The sequence below is a fragment of the Anopheles gambiae genome, chromosome 2 (genome assembly GCF_943734735.2).
Source record: "Anopheles gambiae chromosome 2, idAnoGambNW_F1_1, whole genome shotgun sequence".
In the NCBI taxonomy this organism is placed as follows: domain Eukaryota; kingdom Metazoa; phylum Arthropoda; class Insecta; order Diptera; family Culicidae; genus Anopheles; species Anopheles gambiae.
In genome coordinates this window covers 47,104,701-47,132,206 of record NC_064601.1, presented here as the reverse complement: position 1 = coordinate 47,132,206, position 27,506 = coordinate 47,104,701, and the positions used below count along the sequence as shown (strand labels likewise).

At 42.9% G+C, this 27,506-nt stretch overlaps 2 protein-coding genes across 2 annotated transcripts in view; one reads left to right on the top strand and one right to left on the bottom strand.

The window, feature by feature from the left end:
• The window catches only part of LOC11175717 (putative tyramine receptor 2), a 16,033-nt gene extending 7,269 nt beyond the window's left edge, over positions 1-8,764 (bottom strand). The window contains exons 1-2 of the mRNA XM_061651719.1: positions 7,933-8,764; positions 4,830-4,932 (exon numbers count right to left, since the gene is read on the bottom strand). Coding sequence (XP_061507703.1) covers positions 4,830-4,932; positions 7,933-8,764 — 935 coding nt within the window. The remainder of the gene's footprint in view (positions 1-4,829; positions 4,933-7,932) is intronic.
• A 181-nt stretch (positions 8,765-8,945) lies between these two features.
• Positions 8,946-27,506, top strand: part of LOC1270912 (alpha-mannosidase 2) — a 190,355-nt gene continuing 171,794 nt past the window's right edge. The window contains exon 1 of the mRNA XM_061651708.1: positions 8,946-9,069. The gene's annotated coding sequence lies outside the window, so the exon portion shown is untranslated. The remainder of the gene's footprint in view (positions 9,070-27,506) is intronic.

Genomic DNA, 27,506 nt, shown 5'->3' with positions numbered 1-27,506 from the left:
GTCAAAGGAGTGGAACTCATTTATTGAATGGGTAATTATCTCAATAGCTAGTTATCCTCTACTAATATGGTTTTACTTGAATTGAAAGTCCCAATGGAAACGACGTTGTTGCTACGCAATTTTTCTGACGTCTTTGAACCACTCAAGGGGCTGAGCTTATACGTGAGCTGACATTAAAACACGTAGCTTACGATTTGAACGGACTTTCGCCAATCATTTGATTTGTATTCACTACACTAAAGTCTTTTCTGTGATGTTATGTTTCAAAAGCAGCCCAAATAAATCCAAATATCAACTCCCTCATCCCTTTGTTAAAGCGTAAGTGATTGAATTCATAATCAAACAATCTCACGCTCGATTTCACAAAATCAAAAGGACCAAAGGACTGAGAGTGATTTGGTTCTAATAATTCCAATTGCTCCGTTTAGTAATTATGAAAATGCTTTGAAGTTATCGCAACATTTGATTTACCAAAAGCTCTAGCTTGACCATTTCTATAGACTGTTGAATAAAACAGTTCGCTGATCCTTTTTAAAGTATTCGTAAGACGAATAACCGGTGTTTCAACTGAGTAGATGGCAGGCATTCAGGGCATTCATCCAAAGCGCTTGTGCCAGCTCCATTTAGCAGTACTTTTAAAGCTTACTCAGTCTCAAGGATACATCATCGTACAACCGGCATACGGTAGTGGAATACATTCCACCATACCGGATGTCTTGTTTCGCAAATCTCTGCAACAGAAGCTTAGGGCGCTGTACAGTGATTGAATTGTTTCTTCCCGGACGTCGTCTAATGAGGGTGCAAAACATCTCGCCAGGCCCCTCACTGGTGTAAATTTTACCGCCTCTTTTCCCCATTTTCCGCCGGCAACGCGTCGACCGCATACGGCGTGTGTAATCCACCTCCCTGTCTTTGGTAAAGCGCTTTCACACAGCGGATAAGCTGATTAATTAGTCTGCTGCCTGCGGATGCTACCGTACATTCGTTGTGGTTACTGAAAATCCAAGCGCGGCGTGTATTTGAAAGTATAAGAAGCGGCATTAATTCTACACACAACAACATTCCAGACAAAAATCCGGGTGTCACTGCTAGCGTTCGCTTTTTCGCGAAGTTCCCTCTGCCACACGAGGATGCAAGTCACTTTTGGCGCAGAAAAGTTTCGTGCAAGTCGTGCTTCACAAATTTGTTGCAGACTTTGGCACAGGTGAGTGAAACCAACTTTCAAACCTAATCCATTCGCACGACACCGTCATTATCGCCAAGTTTACCAACCGACGCATTCTGAGGTACAGGAGTGCACTTTTTAATTGAATTATACGTTCGATTGACCTTGTGTATGAGGTTTAAATATAGTTTGCAAACTATTTTCTCGTTAGCTGGTGTTTTCCATCTTCTGGTGAGGCTTGTCTAAAAACTGTCAGAAAATTAAAATGACCGAAATTCTAACGAACGCTGTGTTGTCCTCTCCCTGAGTGCTCTCAGCATGAGTGCCCGAAGGAAAGGTCTTTAATATTATTGGTCTTATGATGGATTTTTTTTGTTGTAGTTTCTCTACATCCAAAATCCCTGTTTATGGAGGCGAAGGTCACCAGTGTCGCTCAACAGGAGGGTTGTAAATGTGATGAGAGCGTAAACGATATAACGGTGCGATGTAAATCAATTTGTGGTATCTTTCCCATTTCCAGGACGCACATTATCGCACGCTCGTTACTATCCTTAGCATCGTCGGCGGTGGTTCATCTTAACTCATCCGTGCAATGATGATGGTACACTCACAGCACAGGCACTACGGCCAATCTCAAGACGATGGTGTAACTGCTGCCGTTGTGATGTACCGTTTTCTTACTTCCGAATGGCCGCAGGGGCGCTACGTGGCGCTATAGGCGCGGTGTAGTGATGGTGCTATCTCGACAAATCCTGCTGCATTTAACCAGGCTAGAACTGCTGGGCCTTGGCTGGATGTTCGCTCTTTTCACCTTAATTCCTGGCTCATTTCCGAGCTTCATCGCTTCAGCTATCAGATTGGTATTCATTCATCTCGAATGTAATGCCGGGCTGCTGGATGTGCTGGTGGATGGAAATTATTCATAACATTTCGCACTCGCCGGTGGTGCACGGAGTGCGGTGGTTTATGCGGTGTAATATGAATGTAATTTATTCTCCAGATGGGTGGTGCCTGCGTCTGCTGCTTATTCGTGAACTGGCAGAATGGAATACAGGACTGGAATGAAGATGTTACGGCCAAGCATTATAGCATGCAATTATGCTAAAGTTTACGGCAGATCGGAATCCCAAAAACTACGTTCAAAGCGTAGTGAGAAATGGATCCAAAATAGTTATTCAAAACAGTGAGGCGAAAATTAAGGCTTCATTAGCATGAGCCATGCATGAATATTATGCCTGTTATTCTCGAGGCTGGAATCACCGGTGTTTGTCTTTTACTGTGTGAAAATTCCCTTCCAGCCTTTCTTCTATGGCAGGGAATGCGTATGAAATTGTAATCACATCAAAGTTGTACGCTTCTGTTCACTTTTTTGATGGAGCATGTGAGGCTTTAATGTTTCTAATACGGTTGTAGTAAGCAAACATACAATAAGCGTACAATAATGCTTTGTATGAAAATAGCAGGAACATGCAGTGATTGCCAACCAAGCAAAGATCGTACAGCTTTTTTTATATGATTTTGTCATTGATTTTCTCGGCAAATTTTTCACTCTTCAATATAATGTCAAGAATGTGGTGTAAAGGTTATAAAAATACTAATATATTCGAATAAACAATGATATACTTGAACGATTACTTGCAAAATTGTAAAATTGGCTATATGTCTATACTAATCCCAAAACAAATTATAACCATAGGATGTCCATAAAGCCTCATAAGTTCCATAAGGGTTTAACGAAGCAATAAAAGGAAAATTGTAAAAAGCTGAAATTCCTTATCTTACAGTACTATTCTAATGCAGTTGAGCATAATTCACTTTTTTATGGTAAATAGAAAGTAAAATGATACAGGTTAATTATGTCAAAATTTATGGAACATATAACATCTCAAAGACAAAAACGCTCCTAATCATAAACAGCTAAAGCATATAGGGCCAATCGAAAACACTGTCCTTATATTTAATTATGAATAGTACCCATGTCAATATAACTAACTTGAAAATGCCACATGAAATAGATCCACAATAAGTACCAAACTGTGCATCTAGACGGTCACGCAACACCGTTGGGTTACGTTTCCAATCGGAACGGTATCTATTCACCGACACGTTCATTTATTTATTTACTTCCAAATCCCAGCATATGGTAGGCGTTAATAATGTGCTAATGAAGCATAACCGGCAACAATTCCACGATCGGAACGTACCACCTACATCCCTTCCCTCGCACAGGCACACCTTTTGTTCCGCTACCTAACCGCTTTTCTAATCGCTGCTTATGAACCCATCCAACACATTAACGTCACATCGAGTCAAACACACATATCGAGAAGAAAGTCGCACATGGATTCGCACAGCAGTTATAAGCTACGTCCGTTATCGGGTGTGCCAATCGTGCCGATTTGAGTCGCTTAGTTGCCCAATTTTCCAGACCCCATTCCAGCCCGTCGTTTCCACTTTGCTGATGAAGCAATTTGTTCGAACCGCAAAGAAACCTTGCGAAAGAATTCGCCCAGATTGGTAGCTTTGGGTCAGGCTGGCAATCGGCAGAATCATAATGGGCTCAGCAATTTACCAATCGGTGGGTTTATCACCGAACGCTGCCGGCAGACTGGTTGTTTGTTTGTACAGCTACCCAGTTTGTTTCATTTGCCGATATTGGTGTGATATGATGTGTGTGTGTGTGTATGTATGTGCTTGGGTGTGAACGTTGTTTTTCCTGTGTCCCGGCAACGTCGCCTCTTTACGGCTCTAGCATATAGTACACAAACCCGTCTGGCTGGTGATGATTGGGAGATATGATTTTTTTTGCGTTTTCCGCTCAATCATATCTCACCAAATCGTGCGGGGAAATGTTTTTTTTTTGCATCCATTAACGATGCTAGTATTGCTCCCACGTGGTTCCCGTAACGTTTAGAAAGTATTGGGGTTTATTTTATGTGCGGTCGGGTACAATTCCCCTGGGTGTCTGTCGCCTTTGCCGAGCATAAAGCATGAGCCCATATTACTGCTCGTGCCAAAGCAGGGAAAATTCCAGGGAAAACGCAATTGACACGCAAAACCTACTACATTGTTTGCAATCGTGTCATCGTCACGAGACGGGAAAATCCCGATGAGCTTCAGGTGTAATAATATATAGCCTTCGAAGCAACCGTAACAGGCCAAGCATCAGTGTAGTACCGTTGCAAGTATCACCTGCCATCCGTACCGTTTGGGGATATCAAACGTAAACGTCAGAATACCGGGGCCGCAACCATAATACACAGTTGGGACCGTTGCTCCCCTTGCCATTTATCGTCATACGAGCCCACGAGTGTCAAAGTCTTTCTGATTTGTTATACCCGCCCCAAATAACGGCCATCGTGGTAATGCGTTCCTCGCTAACAAGCGCCCGTAAAGCACCTGGTGTGTTCGTTGCAGAATTGCTGGATTTTGTGTGGCATTATAAAAGACGAAATGGGAGTCGTATGAGCTGGGTGTTTTCCGTCAAATAGCGACTTGCTTCGACAACGGTCCATTAGATCCGGACGGTGTCGGAATGCACGAGATGAAAAGGTTAGATTTACAGCACACACACACTCACAGAAGCATGAGCAAACGTGCCTTGAAAAAAAAAAAAAAAATGGAGCAAACATACGTTCAAACACGTCCTACCTCAAGTACATACCTATCTATACTAATGGCACAGAGGCTAAGAATTGATGCTGTACATAGAAGTACGTCTAATGAGATCCATATATCACACAGAATCCATCCGAGCTGCCAGGAGCCTGTAAAGAAAAAAAAGGAATAGAACCGAAATGAATAAAAATGTTGAGCAAAATGGAGGGCAAGAAAAACAAGTGAAAAATGTTCATTGGAGCCCTTGTTGGACGACCGAGTGTGGCACCATCGCGGGCGAAGTCGCGCTAATGGCGACGGCAAATGGGTGACACGTTTCTTTGGGAACGGGAGGAGGGCAAGGGAGTGCCTGTTTAGCGAATGCCACCAGTCGTCACAAGCGCCAGCTTGGTAGGGGTACAAGGAATGTTTGTCTTTTAAAAGTAATATCACCTATCATGTCTTAATGATACCCGCCCATCCATCCTGCTGCGGCCTGCCAACGTCGGTTGCCAATGGTTCGAATCAGCTCGATACGGTGAAGAATCTTGCAAGCAGGGTGATGAAATGTAGTCCTGCCTAGCAAAAGCATTGCTATGTGAGAGAGTGGCAGAAGTAGCAGCGGATACGCTCCACAGAAAAAGGAGCACAGAAAAGGACTGGTTTCCACTAAACGATTGCCTCGGTACGGGAAATGGATTAAATTAAAAGGAGCAACAGTGAAGAGGGCAGCAAGCAAAAAAACAAAGCAAGCACAACAAAATAACTGCACTCTCCACATCGCCGTACGGTGGCAGTACGTGACTGCTTCGCCCGTAGGGCAGATTAAAAGCGAAGCGCATCAATGCAACGGCTGACCCGTGCTTTTGTAATCCACTGCCCGTGTCGTTCCATTACTTGGCCTCCTCCCTTGTGTTTGGTTAATCTTCCTTTCGGAGCAAATTTAATAGCACCTGGTACGGGGAGCACACACACACGACACGGTAGGGATGTAATTTAGCACCGGAATGCGCTTATGTGAACCGTCCGGGCACTCACTTTTCCAGCAGCGAGAATTAGTGGTTGTATAATTAGAAGAAATTGGAATTGGTCGAGAGAAAATTAAACAAATCGAGCCGTCGAGCTAGTGGAGCGGGTACGGTCCTGCTTTAGTGGTTTACCGAACTGAACCCGAAAATGGAGTTGCAGTTATATTAGCATCGGTAAATACATACAAAAGCTGGAACGTAATTGCTGCTGGTGCTAGAAAGAAAAACAGAAAACGTACAGCGACCACATTTAGTGGGGAGTGCTGCTATTTTGCTTTTCACTGCCATGCCGTTCTCTCAAACAAAATGCTGCTGCGGCTTTCCTTTTCGGCTGGAAAGCATAAATGCTTTTATGGGTGCTGTAAAGCGAAGGAAAAGAAAGAACGTACCCGTCTGACCGCATTCAACCGCGTGTGGACTGGTTTTTTTATGCTGCGAAAATTCTTCAACCACTTACAAGTCAAAGGGATTTTATACGACCCGCCAGTTTTAAAACGGCGTTCCAAATGTCCCTCACATGTTTATGTCAGTGCAAAATGGCTGCTTAAATTAATGATCCCGTAAACCATCTGTACCGGCAACATGCTGGATGTAGTGGTGACCCCAATGTGTGGCGTACAGTACAGAAAAAAGAAATAAAATCAATAGCACACTACTTGGCTTTATAATACGACATTTACGACGGTCATTCCCAATCTCGGCCCATCCTGGGCAGGCCTCTTGTGAAATCACAATGCGTCCGATTGAAGCGAAACCCATTCAACATGATACATCCATCAAGCGATGCTACGCGCTGGACGGTTGATAGTGATTTCACAATGAGGGTTAAATCCGGCGCCAAACGGACGTGACGGCACCAAAGTTAAGATTTACGAATGAGCAAGCCCGCAAACGGTTTAGTGTGATTTAATTCAACCTGAAGATGAAATGCTATGTCAACAGTTGTAGTCAAAAAAAAAAAAAGAGTTTTCCTTTTGAGTTTATTATCGTGTTTAAAGAAAAGGAATTAAGGAAGTGCAATAAACAATTTTTCCAGGCAAGAGACTACCGCTCTGGACGAACGGCCTAAGGGCGCACACATTTTTTTCTGTTTTTGCTGTGTTTTGCGAAAGCCCTTCATGATCGCTGCGAAGCGATAAAACTGTCGGAAAACATTGAGCACCGGTTTGACAGCGTCGTAAATTTCGCAACCATACCGTAAATCAATTTATCAACTTCACATTCCTACAGTGGGATGCGCGGCCGCAAGAAGGGGTCATCGAGATGTCCTTTCCATGATCTTAAATGCACGGCGAACGGCGGCGGTACGGCCCAGCAGTAGAAGTAGTAGTGGCCACGAACAAAACAACCACAACATCCACAACAACGTTCAGTGCCCAAGCACTTCAAGGATTCTTTCCCTCCGATCCCAGCATCAAGTACCATGACGGGACGGAATTGTAAATAGAAAACTCGTCCGTATGCTCCTAGTGCGAGCAGCATGGATGGAAGTAGCGCTGCACGAGTTTATTGTTATTATTTACCTTTTTTTGTGTGCTGCAAAACTCCCGAATTGCAAAGTTTGCCGTCGCCGGAGACGCTGTTTAACCGGCGGGATACAAAATGGTTGTTCCCTGTTTGTCGAAAACGATCGCGCTGGCAAAACTTGCGAACGTCAACGACATTCGGGCAATGCAATCAGAAGGCCCGCTTCGCAAAGTGGTGGGTTGGCAGTGGACGGGTTTTTGGAAATGTAGAGAAAAACTTCCAAGTGAAGCGGACAACTTTTACTAGCAATGTGGCCACGGTACCGATCGGGCCGGACGGTCAGACCGGTAAGTGATTTGTACCGGCCGGCAGATACGGATGAATGCGTGAGCGTATTAGTGTTTGTGTACCATAAGAGTTTTGTTGACGTTTGCTTAAATGTGTGTCATATCGAATGTTTACCAAACGATACCATACGTACACGAGCAATCACATGTACCGCACAATTCGTAGCGGGATCGAACACAGCGTCTTCATTGGTTGGGAAAGGTAAGACGGGATCCGGTGCAGCCGGTGGGTGCCGATGAAACTTGACCATCAATTGCGAATTCGTTCGCAATGCAAACAAACAATTTGCAGCCGTGCAGGCCCGGAGCGTTCCCTGCCCATACTTACCCATCAGATGGACGGCGACGGCCGGCGGCATGACGAAAATGCCGACGAGCCAATCGGCCACGGCCAGACTCATGACGAAGCAGTTGGTAACGGTGCGTAGACGGCGTGTCGTGATCACGGACAGTATGACGAGCGTGTTACCGATCACAGTCACTACGATTAGCAGGCAGAACAGTATCACAACGACACAGTCCTGCCAGTTGGCGATAAGGAAGTGTTCATCCATCGCGCTCGGCAGCTCAAGCTGGCGGGCAGTCGGATCGACGGTGCCGACCAGATCCACCACGAGTGTGGTGGCCGCGCTGGTGCCACTACCGATGAGCACACTTCCGTCGGTGACGCCTGGCCGCGGGCCGAACACGGTTGCCGGTTGGACCGTGGTGTTGCCGATGCTGACTGTGGTGATCGTCGCAGCCGCCAGCGGATCGTACAGCGATCGACCATCGTCGTACAGTGCTGGATCGTACGCACGTCCGCTACCGGCTTCCACCAGCTCACTGACGTTAGCCGACAGCGCCGCTAGCGTACGGCTTCGGCCGCCGACCACATGGGATGCGGCACTGCCAATGCTGGCAGCACTGGCCGCTAGGCTGGGGACGCTTCGGGAGCGCGTCGTGAGCTCGAGCGAGTCGATCAGGTTGAAGAAGTTGGCGGCGGTCGTGGGGACGGCTGCGTGCGTGTGGTTGAGTGTCGTCACAAACCGACCGGTTGCGTCCGTTACCGTGGCCGGCAGGGCGGCCACCGTTGCTAGGTGCAGCGGTGTTAGTGCGGCAGGTTTCGTGCTCGACCGTCGCTTACTATCGCGATCATCTAACGATTGCACGCGACTCATTCTTTGCAAAGTGTGTGAAGAAGACGGCGCAGGTGATAGTATTTGTGGGAATACGTCATCGTCATCATCATCAGTGGCAGCAGCAGCAGCAGCAGCAGTAGCACGATCGACTGCTCCGAAAACGGAAGGGTGGGCTAATAAATCTGATTGCCACCAGCTCGCTACACGACAGCGGTAAGTGGTAGAACTGGAATGGAAAATATAATAAAGGTGATGAGTGATGGTGCGAGTTAGAATCAGTTAGTCAACATGTTGAAGCAGTAACGACGCTGTGAAAGGCAGGGATGCACAACCAGACAATAAAGGTGGGTAAATATTTGGATGCTTAATTTATATTAATTTGCTTCACTGAATTGTGCTAATTATAAATCTATTCTGAAAGTCCGGTTACATCTTTATAACGTTTTTCAAGTCATTTTACGAAGTTTGCTGCATGTTTTATCATGCACAAGATTATTTTTGAGTTAATTATAATGCTAATCATTTAGTAAATGAATCGAGTTCTGGTGAGGCGACATATCCTTGTAAAATCTCAAGTTCCCTTTCCGGTTTTGTACACGAAATGTCCCAAATTGTGTATATTTATGTACAAAACATAGACAAATAAGTGCCAAAGTACGTTTCGTAAAAGACAAAATGTACAGCTTACATCGCAAAATGACCTGCAAAGTTGGTAAACCCTGTAATTTATAAATTCAAAAAAGCATCTAAGTTTCCAAGTATTTAACAATAATAGCAAATTTCGATCTACCAGCCATCAAACTAGCAATTACATTTTATAGTTTTATTGAATATTAAATAAATGCACTGCAAAAAACTTGCCTTCGTAATAACAGGGAATGATACATTCAGTAGCATCTTGAAAAAAAGAGTATTCAAAAGCTCAATTTCCAAAAGATTTATACACTAGTAGAAGGCAGTTAAACTCACTAATCACGGGAATCGTTAGCGTTGATTACACCAATTATGAATGCGTGATTTAAATGCATCTGATTTGTGCATCTCTACTTTTGCCAGGTTAGCAATAATGTGATTATGACTTAACTTAACTATTCAATCAATTTAAGCTTATGTGTGAGAATAGCAATGCGATGTTCACTATCAATTATTTGCACCTCATCGCAGCTAACTGATGCGTGACGCCTGGGGTAGTCCTTTCATTCTATTAAAGTGAGCCACACTATAACAGGCGCGAAAGAAATTAAATGTAACACCAACACGCAACACCCTCAGTGATGAAGGAACTTTGGATGCAGATTAATGAAACGGTCCCAAAATTACGCACACCTTTTTCGTGATTGTGCTAGCTGCAGTTGATCAAAAGTCTAACTTTTTTCATCAATTCTTGAGTCCGAAATCTCATCCGCCGAGCTGACAGCAGCCCCCTTGCGCAGCAAATGCCGGGGAAGAGAGCGCTCGCTTAACAAATGGCGCAAAACTTCCGGAATGTAGCAAGTTTTGCACAACGGGGAGGATTAAATGTTACCTTTCATGAACCTGTCCGACCGACTTGGCATGGATGGTGGCGTACTTTGGTGAAAGTTTCGTCCGAGCCGACACGGGCCGATGGTAGTGTGGTAGTATAGGTGCCGAACACGCAAATCTTGAAACGATTTTCGAGCTCGCACGGCGGGCCTTTGTGTACACGGTGTTATAAAGAAATCGAACACTTAAGTTGTGTGTGTTGCCGCCTAGCGATGTTAGTTGAGATGAGCGTATCCCCTTCCATAGTTACCGATAATGGTTTTGGTTCCATATTGAAATATCTACGCGTGTGATTTTTTGTTGCCATGCGCTGCCTATGGTTTGCAATAAAAGTCCCTTTCTTGGGAAATGCTACGGAAAATGTGAGCCCCATGTGTTGAAGCAAATAGCCGCTACATGGGATCGTTTCGACCCATCCGGACGAAGCGCCGCTCAATTTTCCAATCTCAGTTACCAGGGCTTACGAGTACTCGGGCTGTGTAATCCGCTTGAATAAATATCATTTTCCAGACAGAGAGACTAACCGGTCAACGCGCCTTCCTTCTGGTTTCCAAACAAAGAAAAGCAAAAAAGGTACGGTTCAGACGACTTTGCATGGACGCGAATGATTCAATAGCGGTGAGTTGAGAGAACCCGCAAGAGGTCAGAGAGAAAGCCGGCTCAAATTGGAATCCTGCAAACGCACCCGCAGGGACTTGGGTGCTTGGGACGCTTCTAAAGGATGAAGACCGCACACTATAAGATGCTACGGCTGCAATTTAGGGTCTAGGATGGTCCCAATCATGCTATGCCGCCTGGTGTACGAAACGATTGTTTTGCTTTGATAGGCGAACCGGTGTGCACACGATATAAAAGATTTGCATAATTGTGTGGCCCTTCAGCCGAGCCGAGGTTCTCGCGATGGTATTCGACACGCAGTGTTCAATAAAATCAATACAATTGCGAAGATTCTGTACAACATACTATAGTCGGAGAAAAATACTTTTATCACATAACCTTTGAAAACGAAACAGAACACAGAAGAAGCAGGTCAGTGATAAGGTCGCTCCAGCTTTGCAATGAAATATTGCCATGCACGATGGATTATTTGCATTTTTTTCGCCGAACATCACAACGTGCAGGAACATCGTGCAGAAACTTCAGCTGAACAAAAAAACTTGTATAATCCCTACTTATCGCAGGTCGTGCTGTCGTCCTCCCCTTTAGCAAGCCACTTCGGAACATGCGGATATTTTCCGTTTTTCCCATTAGCAGCGAGACGGTACGGCTGTTATCGTACATTCCGTTTCGTACTTTCAGGCAAGATATGTACGGAACGGGACGTTTTACCACATGTACTTGTGCAGATTGAACTGGGTTCCTTATCGAATGTAAAGTAGACAAACACACTCGTTCGCAATACGCTCGTTTTGCCCCGTGGGTCTGCATTCAAAGGCCGCCCTGCCTGCTCGAAGGAATGAACTGTGCATATAGCTTCCACATCGGAAACTCAATCACGAAACTAATGCCGCGCGAAAGGTGCTCAGTGTTGTGCTTTTTTCTATACAACTTGTTACACTACTAATTCTACCGTGCTCGAGCTTTCACAAACATAAAATGCTCGCCAACGTCGGATGGAGCCTTTCCGTTGGCGTAGGCTTTCATGCGGTCGGTTCAGGGCAGAATTGAACTGACGTTAAACTTTTGCTGGCCCCAGCAAAACGTGGCAATTGGAGAGATATTCTGCCATTTTCACGCCATCGTGTGATGGTTTTTTTTTTGAAATTTCCGATGCATCGGTATGCAGTGTAGGTGTTTTAGCAAACTAGTTCTGATCACGTACATCTTGCTTAGAGAGTTATGGATAATGTATGGTGGAAGTTCAACATATTACGTTGCTACATTACTAAACTAAAACGAGCTTAAGACGAACTAGGATTTTCCAGAAGAAATACTAAATTATCGATACACAAGAGTGTGAACGATATCCCGAATATCTATGTTACAGAGGATTAAACATGAGAAGATTTTAACATTTCATCTAAAGCATCGCAGTGTTGTATTAATGTTATGACTTCTGTACTTTTTTTAAGCTCAAAGTTGTTCAATATATGACATACGTGACATTATGATTCATTGAATACAAATTGCTCTTTTGTTGATAATTTATTAATTTTAAAATGTTGGGCAAAATGTTCATGGTCTTGATCGTGGTATTATAACCGACGCTTTAGAAAAATACTAATGCAATACTGTACTGAAACTGCAACATGTGTTGAACCGACTAAAAATGTTTTCGTAGGATCGTCACCTTTGTAGACGGTATGTCCCAGATGCCAAAAATAACTTCGTTTCATAAGCATCTACGCATGCAGCAAACATTTCATTTTTGCATGTACTGATAGCATCGTATCATGCTTTTTCAATCGTCTCTGCTTTCATCTAGTAAGAGGTTCTACCAATGAGAAGAAACAAAACAAACGGTCAACAAAACAACCCGTTTAGAAAATAGTTTATTGCTCTTTCTTTGATACGAAATTTTTCACGAATCTGAAACCGTGGACCGAGGGTAGATGGCCAACAAAAAAAAAAAAAAAACAAACGCCTTGTTCGTCCTTCTTGAAACCCGATCACGGGAATGATGCAAAAAATGTAGTCTGGTATCAGAACTCTTGGTTCATGTCACGCGTTCCTATTCAAACAGTTTTGCGAAAGGCAACAGATTAGAAAAGTAAAAAATCGAATTTAAATAAAAACAGCTGTTGCGAAGGGCAAGGTGAAACGAAAGCTTTTTGTTCTGTACAATACCTCCGAGAACGTGCGTACAGTCGTAGTAAAATTATGTGTTTGCTGTGTATTTTTAAAGCCTAGCTTGCCGCAGGCCTTACTGATGGAAAAAAACGTACCATAGCTGCCCGATATGTACGAAACCCGGAGTGAAACAAATAAAGCATTAACCTAACAATTGAATGAGGCTGTTTCGTTCACATTGCTGTCAAAATTATATGCACAGCAACCAATTTATTTTCGCTCGCGAGATCGAATTAAATTTTCATTGTAACCTACTTTGCATGAATCAATTCGAACCGGTATCGCTCGTTCATCGGCACAAGCTCGAAATAGCATGCATATTTGCTCGAAACGCTGCACAGCAACGGACGGGTGTATGTGTGTTGTTCCAAAGCGGTATGCATGCGTAAATAAGAAAAAAAAAACGAATTAATTACCCACTCTCGATGCAAACAGGCTGAAACGATCATCCTGCGTCAGAATATCCTCTTTGCAACGCGCCCGCAAGGTTTTAGCAGATTGTTTTCAAATTTTCCACCACTCAGCGGCGATAAACCTGACAAAGGAGGGCTCAGCTTAATGCCGGTAGCGGAATGATGGCCTTATTGTTTGAATATTTATGCTATTAGCATCGTTACGATCGACCGAGCAATAGAACGTCGGTGCATGCGTGCATTGAGGGCGGTAAGAGCAGGCAACAACAGTCAAAAGTTTGTCATGTTCGGTGCACTTCGGTGTCGGGTGATGCTGTTCGTAGTCCACAAACACATGGTGGTGCTTCAGGTTCTGACTATGGGATGTGTCTGAATATCACATTCAAAGATGTCGCCAAATTGATTGACAACAGTTGGACGCATTCATATTTTCAACAAAATCTATAAACAATGATTTCTCATCCTCCGTAAGGTGTCGAAATGTCATGTGAGAGAATGCTCACGTCAAATAAATTAAGAGCTTTACAATGCAAAGCTATGAGTTTTAACTATGTCACACAACGCCATCTAAATAATACAAAATTAGGAGTTTGTTTTTGGGAAATGTTAAATTATTTTAACTATAAGATTGTTGGAATATGTTATCCATATTGCATGATTAAATGTCCAACTGTACACGACAGACAATGTTAAAAAAATGTGTAATGTGAACGAAAAGTAAGCAAACTGTTTTATTTTCCTAAGCTTTTTGTTTCATCTCAGATGCCGCATAACTTTATGAGAGCAAACGAAATATGAAACCGCAAACGAGCGCTTCATTATTGTTTGGCTAGGTCTTTTGAAAATAAGCCATGTTTTTTCGACTGAAACAAGGAGTAAAAATTTTACCTGCCACGTTCTTCTTGACTAATTTATAAACACAATAAAATAGCGAACCTTGCCGAAATTGCCATGGCTGTAAGGTACATATAATACTACAAAGTTTGACCTGGTTTTGGGTTTGTAAAGAGGATTTTTCCGCTGTATTTCATGTTGACATTTTCAAACCAGATGATTTTGTGGAAATTAGCAAAACAAAATTTATCAAATTCAAATGTCATATCCCCTTATTCTTAGAAATTCTTAACTGAGACAAAATGTCTCAAATCGTGGAATGAGCCCATATATACTCATTTATGAAGAAACTTTACTTATTTTACTAATTGATAAGATCATAAGATCGTGTAAATATTATTTAAAAAGGTCTGTGTGATAGCGTTTCATAGTAGTTACTGAAAGATTGTTAGATGCTCTCCACATTTTTATTTTACTTTACTTATTACTTAATGAGTGTATTCACGATTTTTAAAATCATTTGCATTAATTGTATATGGTGTCAAAAATTCGAAAGATAGATTAAAAAGGTGAGAAACGGTCAATAAATGATGATAAAGACCCAAAACAATACGGGAAACAATCAAAACCCCGTAAGAAACTCTGTCAAGTATACGCAAATCACATATATCCTTCACCGGTCTCTTCGATAGATTTGTCAGCTCCTCCAAGGATGGGCAGAGTCGTTTCGAAACTGGACCATGCGCTCGTCACAAAAACTATCTGGCGGCGTGATAAAAATAAGTCTCGGAAGCCTGAATAGGCCAGCATAATCGCGTAGCGTTTTCACACCCAGAAGAAGAACTTATTACTTAATTGAAGTATCTGTAAATACATAACCTTAATACAAATTTTATTCTTTAGCTCAAGACCTGCAAGAAATTTCAATGTATATAGCGCATCATCTATTGTAATTTGTCACCAGACTGATTTTAAGTCATCAGGTGCAGTCAGTACTTTACCATAGTGCACCTCTGGCACGCGTAGAGTGCAGTTCGTTCGTTAATTAGACAATGTAAACACCCCGGTCGAGATAATGAAACTCATGCATGCCTCCTGCTTAGGCATCTGGGCGTATCGCGCGTGCTTTCACCGAATGCACCCCATGCTTTCCGTAACGCTGTCACGAGCTGCGTTGACAGGATGCTACTCTATACACGCTCTGTTTGTGTTGCTCGCTGGTAGTTGTGGTTTGCACGAAAAGTTTAGCACGTGCTATTATGGTTTGGCGAAGGACAAACCACACACACACTCACACACGCACACACCGCCTGTCAGCGTTGGACGCTACCATGCTGCTAACAATGCCATCGTCAAGCATCCGGAGTGCGGTCGTGTGAACCGATGGCAAGCGAGCGAAATTGCAGACATCATTAAAATTTAGCATCTCCAACTTGCCTGGAGGGCTGTGTGCGACCAACGGGATACGAAAAGTACGAAATAAATCTGTCCGAGTCCGAGGAGCTGAGTGCGGCACGCTGGGACACTAGGTGATTAAGTAAGTGTGGTTCGAAAGAGGCAACACGCAAAGTGTAATCCCGAACGAGCTCCTGCCCGAAGATCAAACTTCTCATATGTCGGACTGCGGGAGGTGTGTAGTCTTGACGGGTTGTACGGGAAGATTATCTTAGAGCGTGGGGTCTTAAGATTTATTCGCTTTCCAGCATGTCTCTCGTGCTCGTTTGTGTTGGTGACATGTTGTCATTCCGGCGGAAGTAACCCAGCAATCCGTTCATGGTGTGTGCATTGTGTTCCGGAGGAACATAGTCAAGAAGCAGCTGCATCCTGCCACAACATACAGTGCTGACTTTTGATCATCGAACCCAACGGGGCACATTAATCTTGTTGTATCAAACGGTCATAGTATGGTGAGTATGAGTGGAGGATTGGAAGCGAATAAATCCTTATGTAACTTGTTTTTTAGAATGCATTTTTGCGTATTTGTTTCGCCGATTTGTCTTTGTTTTGCATTTCAATTTACACACACACACAAACAAGCACGACTGACGAACTTGGTCAGGAGCGTTACGAAATAGAATACTGTTTGTCTTTGTGCTAATGGAATTGGTATATTCATCCATTCCTTTCCTTCTTGCTGGCAAGAGATTCTAGCACATGGCCAGTGAGCAAAAGATAACGTCTATACCGACTCCTAACTGTACCGTTCTTGGGTGCGTTTTGTACAGTTTGGCCTTACTTCAACGGTTTACAGGGTACAGCGCTAGGCTGTTGCTATTTGGGCAAAGTAAACATAAATTATCGTGATGAATAGTTTTGCCCCCCAGCTCTCACTCAGCTGCAGCAAAATCGCTCGTAGGTGGTAACAGTTAATTACTATTTAGTGTCGTGCCGAGCCTTCGGGGCCGCGGTGCAAATTAATGTCCAAATCGAACGCTTTTCCTCGAACGAAGGGCGTTCTAATCTGAACGAAGTCAAAAGATGATGATGTATTCCATACAGGGTAATTTGAGTTTATTTATTCGTGTTGAGGCGCTATCCCAAACGAATCCTCCCGGAAAACTAACGATGCATCTGGGTATAATGCGTCGGAAAAAATGGACGAAGAAACGCTCGCTTTAAGGAAAAGTTTCGTGGCATAATTACCGTTCGGAACGCTGTGCCCGCCGATCGGTGAAGCACGTGGAAGGTCCAAGCTCGCGTTTGAGGGTTCCTTTTCAACACAACCGCCAACTCATTCTCTGGAGATGGTTATAAATTAGAATTATCGAATTACACCTACATCTATAGGTCGAAGAGAGGTGGGGGGGGGGGGGGGGGAGTAATTCCAGGCCGAGACGGACGTTTGTGTGTACGCTTTTCTGTGCTCCTGGCGTTGCTGGCGAGTGGAGAAGACTTTGACGGATTGACGTTTTTTTGTGGGCAGGAAAACACGACAAACAAAATAATGGTAGCTTTCGAACGGCTCAGTCAACAACTCGACAGCGAGAGCGAAAATAGTTTTAAATTAGTTCCACGAAATTTTACCATCGTTATTTGCATTTAATCTTGACAAAACGGGTTTGTTTTCTTCAACAAATAATCTGTTTAAAACCGGATGTAAATTTTGCACCGGCTGCCGGGAGCTGAAAAAAGCTGCAAAATGACTGATTTAAAACGTATTGAATCAAATGTTGTTTTAAATTAATTAACGAGCAAAACGTAGAAATTAGTACGAGGAACAGAGAAAATTGTAATAGAAACCATTGTTTTTAATTGCTAAAGTTATTATGTTTAGACTGGTGAAAGCTTTTTTCTCACTAATGATGGTAGCGTCGATGAAAACTGCACTAGGAAATTTGAGGCATCTTTTACCACATTCGATAATTTGGTTGTTGTGCCGGCCTGGTGGTACAGTCGTCAAATCGTACGATTTAACAACATGTTCGTCATGAGTTCAAGTCCCGAATGGAATATGCTCCCATCATGCTATGGTAATCAATAAGTCACTGAAAGCCAGCCAAGCCTATAATGTGGTACAGGCAGGCCTTGACCGACAACGGTTATTGTGCCAAAGAAGAATAAGAAGATGATTATTTTGCTGTAAACATGACACTTTATCTAAATCTTCAAAAAGATCGCGGTTATGCATGCGAAAGATAACCGATTTGATACATTTGACAAACAAATGTATTTCCAATAAAAAAAAAATTAGTAATTAAGCAATAGGCAAAGCCGTTCCTCCTGAATTAAAAAAACTTAAACAAGTAAAACTGCTGGTAAAATACAAAAGTAAATAATTTAAAATAAATTAGAAAATAAAAAATTCTAGCATAATAATGCAAATGTCATGTAAATGTCATTTAGAATAATCCAAGAAATACCTTATACGATCTACAACTCTAGCATTTTTTATATTTAGAAGAAAAAAAAATTATCTGCTTGTAAAAGAAATGATCAACACGTGCTTGTATTTTTGCTTGTAAGAACAAATATTTTTTTACACGTTAACCACTTCGTCGATCCTATGGGACTTGTTCTATGACATTGTGCTTTTACATGTGTCAGTGTCAGTCCCCCCGGATGAACGTTAGCCTTTTGCTTCGAAAGGGACTATCACTCAAAACGCATTACACATTGTTCATACGAACAGCATACGTTCGCGGAGAGAGAAAAAAATATTCTAGGGAATTTGACTGTTTACTTAAAGCTCAACGTACGTAACAACATTGTATTGTGATATAAAAGCAAATTTGTGTGAGGTGAAAAATGTAATCCGGTTTTGTGTATACTTTGAAAATTAACTGCTATCCAAGCCAAACATCGATATCAGCTGCGTGTACAACCAGGGATGTACTAATTCGGGTATTTTCAATTTGGGGAAAACTCTACGGGCATTTACTCCGTAAAAACTGTATTTTCCCGGCTAAATAGGGGTTTTTCAATGGCACAAAAGCTGATTTCAGTTTATTATTCAGCTATTGGATGTAATTGCTATTTATGACATGACGACCGTGGTGCAGGCTCAACTCGTAAGACTCAACAAAATGCCCGTCATGGGTTCAAGCCTAGAATAGACCGCTCGTCGAAACTGATAATGGGGCCCTTCACGATTCTAGTCAGTTTTTTGTATGGAGTTTGACAGTTGGAGGCTGAAATCATGTAAACACTCCATACAAAACCACACATAAAACTAGCCTGCAATTTTCAGTCTAGATTATTCTAGCCCCAAAGCTAGAATTAGATTCGAGTACGTGTTCGAAAAATGGCAAAACAAGGTTGGAATCCAGAATCAAAGTGTAAGCAGTCCAGGTGGTCTCATAGCATGTTTTTTATCGTCATGGGTTCAAGTCCCGACCCGACCGTGCCAACATACGTAGGGGAGACATCATAAGAATAAGAAGTAGAACATCATCTGTAACATTATAAGGTGAAAATATTTCGTTGCTTAAACCATAATTGTGCCACAAATACGATGATTTACCAGCTCAGTAAGTGGATAAACTGTAATGTTTTTTGTTGTGCATTCATTCAAACTTGCTTAAAGATCTTTCCACAGTTGTCAATTTCCTTTTTACTTGCCGTGTTATGTGTAATCTCGTTGGAGTAAATTTTTTACCAAATCCTAGTTACGTACCTTGATCTAATCGATCTAATTTAGAACAAGCCAAATGAAACGGGTTAAAAACTTTGAATGATTCGCATTTTTTACTTTTTGATTCGACATGCTTTCTGAGAATCCATAAAATCTTAAAGTTCACAATTTGAGGAAAAAATAAGTGATTTTCAGGATTGAAGAAATTTTAAAACTTTATGAATAATACGATAGTTCTTTTGAAAACATTGAACAAATCGTTAACAAACTAAGCTCTCATTGCACGGCATCTTCAATGGGAAAACAAATGCGTTGAATCATAGTTTCGTTAGAAAGAGAATACAATTGATTAAAAAGGTAGGTAGAGAGATCATGTATTTGCATAAACTTCGTAAGAGTCAAAAATTAATTGAAAATTCTAACGAAAGTACTCAATATTTGATCGGGTAAAATCGAAAAAGGCAAAAACCCGGTAAAAACCCAAAAATAAATACCGGATAAAAAGGTATTTATCCCACGGACAACACTGTGTTGTATGTAGTGTTGACATGATTTCAGCCGCCAACTGTCTAATTCCATATAAAACATCTGGCTTGTATCGTGAAAGCCCTCAAAGTTGGTAAAATTTTAGTTTATCATGATTTGTAAATAACGGAACCATCTTAATCATAGTACAATGAACCCAACAAGCCATTAAATTGCTTTCACTCGTTCACGCGCGATGTCGCATCAATTTGGCTTTCCCAGTTTCATTCAAACACTGTCTATCATTGTGGTGAACAAAATTGAAACTACGTATTCGTGCGTGCCTTGGAATGGAAGTGAGATTTACTTTTCCCAAAAAAGTGAATACCTCTAATGAACCGTTTCGGGCGGAAAAGCCTAATCGGTTTCTCGCGTGAATTACTCCAATCGATGCTTTTGGAGTGATAACGTACAACGTTGATTGCGCGGCCACGCGTGACGTCGGAAAATTGTTGCCGATGTCACTAATGTACCCTGTTCTATGGTGTGTGTGTTTTTTGTACGCCCCTCTCACGCTGTGCATCGTGCTTGGCGGTAGATAACGCGGGGCATCGTGCATCAACTAGGACACCTTTTAAGGAAGCAGGCACAGGGCCATTTAGCAGCTGTAGTTGTGAGCAAGCACGAATACACAGCGAGCGCGAACAGGAGACAAAGAAAACTCTGACGCACTTTGCGCGGTCGGTAAACGCTACTAGCGTAGCGCAACTTGATATTGGTGCGTGTATTGGGTAACGTTTGATTGACTGACGGTCGGCAAAGGGCCCACCAAATGTGCATGGGTGGGACGGGACCGAACCCTCCTCCGTGCCGATGATGTCAGGCAGCAGCTCCGGCATCATTTCGTCAACTGACACGATGTCTCATTTTTAATGATTAATTTAAGCACCCGTCTATTCAACTAATTTTACGTGCATACACCTCCCCACTGGGTGAGGACTTTGAAGAGTACGCGACTAAATGTCTGTTTACAAGCTTCCCCCCATTGCTGGGAGGTGCTCAACTCTCGGCCTTGTAATCAGAACTATCGTCGGTATTTAGCGAGTCCTGGCTGCAAACGGGACGCCATGGCGGCGCCACCGCCACCGTCGGCGGATTGGGTTGCATAAAATTGAAAAGCTGATTTGATTAACCGAAGCAATTAGTGCGCGCGGGTTTTTTGAGGGTTGCTCGGTTGGCTGGACTGAAACGAGCGTGCCCGGGCGGGGCAGCCTTCTCAACGGTTCAATTTATTACACTGTCAAAGCAACGGCTCCCTGGAACCCGATACCGTAAAGTGACAGTTTTACCACGGTAGCAATGGCAAACCGATCCAGCATAACGTGCGACTGCAGCTACCGTGCTTTGCTGTCGAGGGCTCTATTCTGGAGTGGTTGTGTGTGGCATGGTACGAACCATGCGAAGTGTGTTCTTTTTTTTGCGTGGATGTGTTCATGCTGCTGCAGTCCGTCATACGGGCAGCACAAACTCAATGATGAAAACATGACAGCCTGATGATTGCTATTTGCTCATCCGCTGCCGTGTTCGCTCGATGGCGCGGCCCAACCAAGCCCAGGTGAGAGTCGAGCAGAACAAAGGCTTTTAAAGGGTTCCTGATAGGGTTGATCCAAATAGCTGGGCGAACATCACTAGGCTAGGAAAGCATGTGGTTTAGTGCTGTTACAAAGCTTGTGGTTTGCTTTCGTTGTCAGCGGATATAAAGTGAAGGTGGTTGGGTCAGAATTTATGGCTGGGTATAGTAGGCAGATTCCTCCACAAACACACCGCACCACTGCTAGGCGAGCGTTTCATCGCCATAGTTTTGCCAGCCCATTAGAATGGATGTTAGTGTGTGCATGAAAATCCATGCTTTTCAAGCAGACCTGCAATTTAAAAGCTCCACTTTGCCACTTTAACCACTAGTGAACACGGTTCGAAATCAACTTCCGGTCTCCCCTTTGTAGGCTTGGTGAGCTAATTCTTTATCTACGGTAGGTTAAATAGCATGAAGGGAAAGTAAGTTTACACGGAAGAATGGGCTTGTACCGCTCCACTTCAACCGCTGGAACGATGGTTGCGTGTGGTTGTTACTGTTGACGATATTATTCTAGGACAATGCGGTTGTTCAGGGTGCTCCGTGGAGTGTCTGTGGGTTGAGTTTTGTTTCTAAGTTTGCTTTTCAACCTCATTCTCGTGTGTGTGTGTTCGTGCGTGTGTGTGTGTGATGATCAGTGGGGCACACATTTCCCTGATGTGTTGATTTCCTTTACTCCTTGCTGTGTGAGCCTTGCTGTAGCTAAGATAGGCCGCGCAGTTCCCTCTTTGTTAGCAAAGAGTAGAATTGTACCGCACGATAGTGGCCTGGAATGGTGTTTCGTTTTCGTTTGCCACTTACTTCAAACGGCTTGTTCAAATGGCTAGGGCCCTTTTCCATGCATTGCCCGATTGTCTCGAGCTGAAGCAAATGATGCGAGTGAGCGGTGACCGTGACAAGGCGTACTTGGTTGATTAGATTATTCAAAAAAAAGGTGAGGTTATTCGATTGCGCACTTCGCTTTATTCAGCATGGCATTTTTCCGCACCCGGCAACCGGTGCAAAATTTACATCCGGCATCTCGTTAGCCTATGGAAGATAGTAGAAAGTGCAGAAGAGAGAGAGAGAGAGAGAGAGAGAGAGAGAGAGAGAGAGAGAGAGAAACGAGCGAACGCAGGGCAGTTAGGGCATACCGGCCCAGCTCCTAAACGAAACTTAATTAAACCATTGTTCGCGTTGTTGGTAATTCTTCGCTTTATAGCCCATTAGCCACAATCGACTGCTCCAGACTGGTGTCCGGGTCCGGGTGGTGTCTTTGGAGGATTTTAACCGGGCAGCAACGACAAAGCGAACACGAATGGAGCTGAGCATCGGACAGAAGACAGATTGTCGCTGAACATCTCGCGCTTCATCAAATCCAAGCAAATCCAAGCGGCAATTCAAATTGACGAATCCGGTGGTCAGCCATTGTAACAACGTCCACAAGACTGTGGCTGGACGGTGAATGGAAATGATGCTTTCGTGCTCCATTTTCAGCGACAGCTGCCACATAACCTGCCCCCTACCCTCAAAGCTGCGCTCGATCCGTTATCAATTCAGCCGGATGCCGGGTGGGCACGGTGGCACGGGCTGAATTTTAAAATACATCCGTAAGCTCTAAAACCGCACGACATCTCCTCTCCCAGGCACGCGCGCCCATCTCCGACAATAGGCAGCGTGGTGCGTGAGCTCTTTTCCGAAGAAAAACAAATCCTTTTTCCCCAAAGGAAACGAAAACAGAGCGCAATAATGGAAAACGAACATTTGGCGAACCTGGTGGAGGACGCAACAGGGCAGCAAATGTTCTTAAGTTTTGTGGGTTCGAAAGAAAGGCACTGCCCACCGATAGGTTCGACCGATAACAAAATCAAATAGTAGAACAGATGCTTGCCCCAAAAAAAGGGGGCTAGTTGTGAAGATAAAAATTACCATTTTATTTTTCGCATTCTTTGCGAAATGTTTATGTGAGTATAATTTAAAAAAGGTTTTTGCGTAGCTGTCACATGGCGTGTTTTGGAGCATGGAAAATCGCCAACTTTGTTGTGCTGTACTCAAGGCCCTGTCGCCCAAGATTTGGATATTACTTTGCATAATACCGTCCACCGCGTTAGGTTGTGGCCTTGGTTGTAATGAAGCAAGTATTTATATCAGCTCTCACAGGAACGGCCCATCGAACTTATTCATTACCATGGTTTCTAATTAGACTCACTTTCAATCAGCAGCCCCATTCCTACCGGAGCCCACCGGGTGGTATGACTTTTAATTTATGTTGATGATCAAATTTTGGCCATTCCTTTGATCCAGCTTAGCAATTAGCAGCGACTCTGAACCTAGCATAGCTCAGTTCGGGCAAGCGAGATTATGAAATGTCTCGTCATTCTTGCACCTTTGGTCGTGGCGGTTTTGGTCTTATCTTTCTTTTTTTTTTTTTTGTTGCTAGATCTTGGTGACAGTACACAACATCCAATCTGAGCTGGAAAATATTTTCCCCTCGAGCATGCAGACGATTAAGCGTAGGCAAAGTTACACGAACACGTACCAGCACGAACAGTATCCTGGGGAAACGATTCATGGGAACACAAATTATGTTGTCTTGATAGGCCTGAAATCCCTTGAAGCTAATTAAAGAAAAGCTTTTGTTCCATGCTTTACCTGTAGCACTGCTGCTTACCTAGAAAAGTGGCATTATACGTAAGCTGCATTATTGATAACGTAAAGCAGCCGAGATAATCAGTTCGGCGAAAGGTACCCAGGACTAAAAGGATTGTTCTATTCAGAGTCTGAACGAACCAAGTTTTTTTTTCTAGAAATTGGTTTTAATTCAGGAGAACACTTTTTAATTATAATGTTTTCTTTTACCTCATTATAGATTGACCGCTATTACTGCAGCAAATTGAACTAATCAGCATCAATTAATTATGTACCTATATCCATGAAGAAGTTGGTACGCTTAATATAGCGGACAATTATGATATTTAAATTTTGATGATCACTATCACTATCACTGATCACTGATGATTATGAATTCTCAATAAAGCTTTATTCTCAATAAAGCTTTGGCCTTCGTACATTTCTTCGAGGCTCAATTAAACCCTGGAGACTTTATTGCGTAATTTTTCTTATGTGTCATCAAAGAACACTTAAATAGTATCGGCTATTTATTCAAAAAGCAATCCTGTGGGTAACAACTTCAGGGATAAAAGAGAAGTCGGGGATTTGGAAAACTATATTACGTAGAACATGTTTTTGATTTTCATAATTACTTGATTTGAGATTTTGTTGTTAGTTAAAAACTTCATATCTGGACATATTCTTATCAACTCATCAACTAAAATCATAGGGATATCATAATAAGAAAATAAATCTATTAAGTTGTATGAAATTGAAATATTTTATCATTACAATAATGTAAAAAATAATGGAATAAAAAATAAAGATCTTCATGAGTCCCTATCAATGAGCCAGTTTGTTCGCTTTGTCATCGAAATGGCTTATGAAAAGTCTTGCTGTGTTGTTTATATATATAATTGGTATAGTAAATATGTGTTGTTTTAATAAATGTCAAAGATTCACTCATAAATTACAGTGTTTTTTAAACAAATCAAGCATAAATCTTATTGCCCTCAAGCCATTTTCTGCTGCCATGTGGCAGAGAATTTGTAGTTTAACTGTCAGATCAAAATGGAAAAAACAATATTATGGGCGCATTACGATTTTCCTCTCACTGCCGTAATTAATGCACTTGCGCCTTCTGCACACTTACCATTCACTTAAAGCTGGCAGACGTAAGGATTCGCTCGAAAGCTCTGGAAACTTTTGCCTCGGCCATATTTTATCAACTTTGCCTGGGTAAGGCTCGGGTAAGAGGCTGAGCACTTTCTCCCACTAAAAACAAGCACCAACTCCGGCGGAATGATTGTATTGGATTGTGTTGAAAGTTTTCGGTTACTTTGCAACTTTACGCTGTGCAAGGCAAAGCAGTCGCTTAATGGTTCTAAGATTGGAATTTAGATTCGTTTCAGTAGCCCCAGTTACAAAGCACACTATTCTAGCGATAGTGTAGCTGATGCATTTTCGCACCCAGAATATTTTACTGCCACGGGTGCGTTTGGTACGATCGTTCCCGGTGATCATGAAAAAGCTAGAAAGCCAAGTAAACGAGACACACAACCGGGTAATAGAAACCCATTCACAATCGCACATACACACAACCACATACACACGAATAAAAGCAATTTACCGAGCACATCGATGTAGTCATTAGTGCGATTCAACACGCGCTCTGACGGATGATCCGAAACGGCTGGCGTCTTGTTTGTTTATTGATCTACACCCATCATCGGACCGAGCGCTTGCCGCACCGTCTGCCCTTCGTCGGCACACTTAATCACCTGCCCAAGCATCGCCACACCTTCAGCCTCCCAAACTGCCCCTAGGGTGCCCCACGGGTGCAAGTGGGATAGGTCTGAAAGATTCGCACCTTTTTAGCTGTTGTTGTGTATGCTATTGTGGTTCTGTTTGACTTATGAGCAAACCGTTGTCACACGCAGCTTCACATCCGCACGGGTAAAGCGCTGGTGGGTAAGACCGTTCTGGTCGGTTTCGGATGGACGCACGTACACAGACACACACACTTGTACAGGGAGTGATCTCGTTGGCCTCGGGGCACACTATCACTCAAAAACTCGACATCCACATCCGCTTACTAGAAAACTCCATCCCCGGGGAGACTGTTCTAGCAGCGAAATGATGCGAAACCGGACGCTGCCCGCCAAACTGGAGTCAATGGCAAAGGGTTGCCCTTTTCGCGGTTCGCACGCGGCGCGATGTTAGCCAGAGGAACGGGTTTGGCGTGCACACGGGACCAGTGAATCGGACGAGCGTTCGGTTAGAACTGAACGCGATTGATGGCTGCTGCTCGGTGCGGATGTACCGCTACGGATACGGGCAGGCCAGCGTACGCTCGTGAACGCGTCTTTCGGCAGCCGAGATCGGTGCACTGCCGAGAGCCGATCGGTGGTCGTACCGCTGCGATGCGACCGGCGTTTGGTGCCCGAGCTTCGGGTGAGAGAACGCCACGCATCTTCTCCGCAGAGTCGCGTACAAGTGTAGCGAGCAACAGCGTGCCGTCGGGATGGTGTAGCGTACCCCAAGGTCTCGGGGGTTAGATGCGATGGCTCGTACTGCAATGGCAAAAAGGATAGCCTTTCTTTTGGCAAAATTTTCCACTTTTGTTTTGAGCTGATGTTTAGCAGGTTACATCCTGCTCTAGGGTGCATTCGCTCTGTTTTTTTCGTTTTAAAAATTTTTGGAAAAAAATTCATTCGAACAATTTGTTTCAATGAAATCAGCGCTAATGCATGACTATGCGATTTATAAGGAACACTGTCATTTATTTTACCGATAACTAGTATCTTTTAGCACCGCTTTCTTTTCTTCGTCATTTACTCATTTCGATCTTATCTACGATTGAGACCGCAGCTCCCAGCTTTGATTGAATATACTATCTAGCAACAATTATGTAAGGGTCAATTGATGATTGAGTTAAAATGGTCGTAAAATTGGTACCAAACATATTTTTCATCCATCATAGTAATTGGTCAGTTATCGTTGGAATTCAAATTTCTCCTTAATGTTCCTTAATTTCTCCGGTACGTTCAATCCTTGTGGTTTTTATTTGTTCTGAAAGAGAAAGGATATTCCTAGTTCGGTAAGCAGTTATCCCTATAAAAATAAATAAAGTCTTCTTATAAACATAGTTATTTCATTTGCTCATTATGCTTGTTGATACATTTCATAATTTTGTATTCAATTGGAATCTTGCAACAATGAAATTGAAACATATAGTCAAATGAAATGGTTTTTTTTTATCTCTATTATAACAGACACATAGAACACTTTTTACTACATTTATTTTTTCGCTTTAGTTCGCTTCTTGAAGAATGACTATTTCGAGTTTTACACTTTTAACCAACCTTTACTAGTTGGCTTTCATGAATATCGAGTTTTTTTGTATCGAAATATTACCGACAACCTTCATAATTAAAACCAATATGCACGAATCACGTTCTT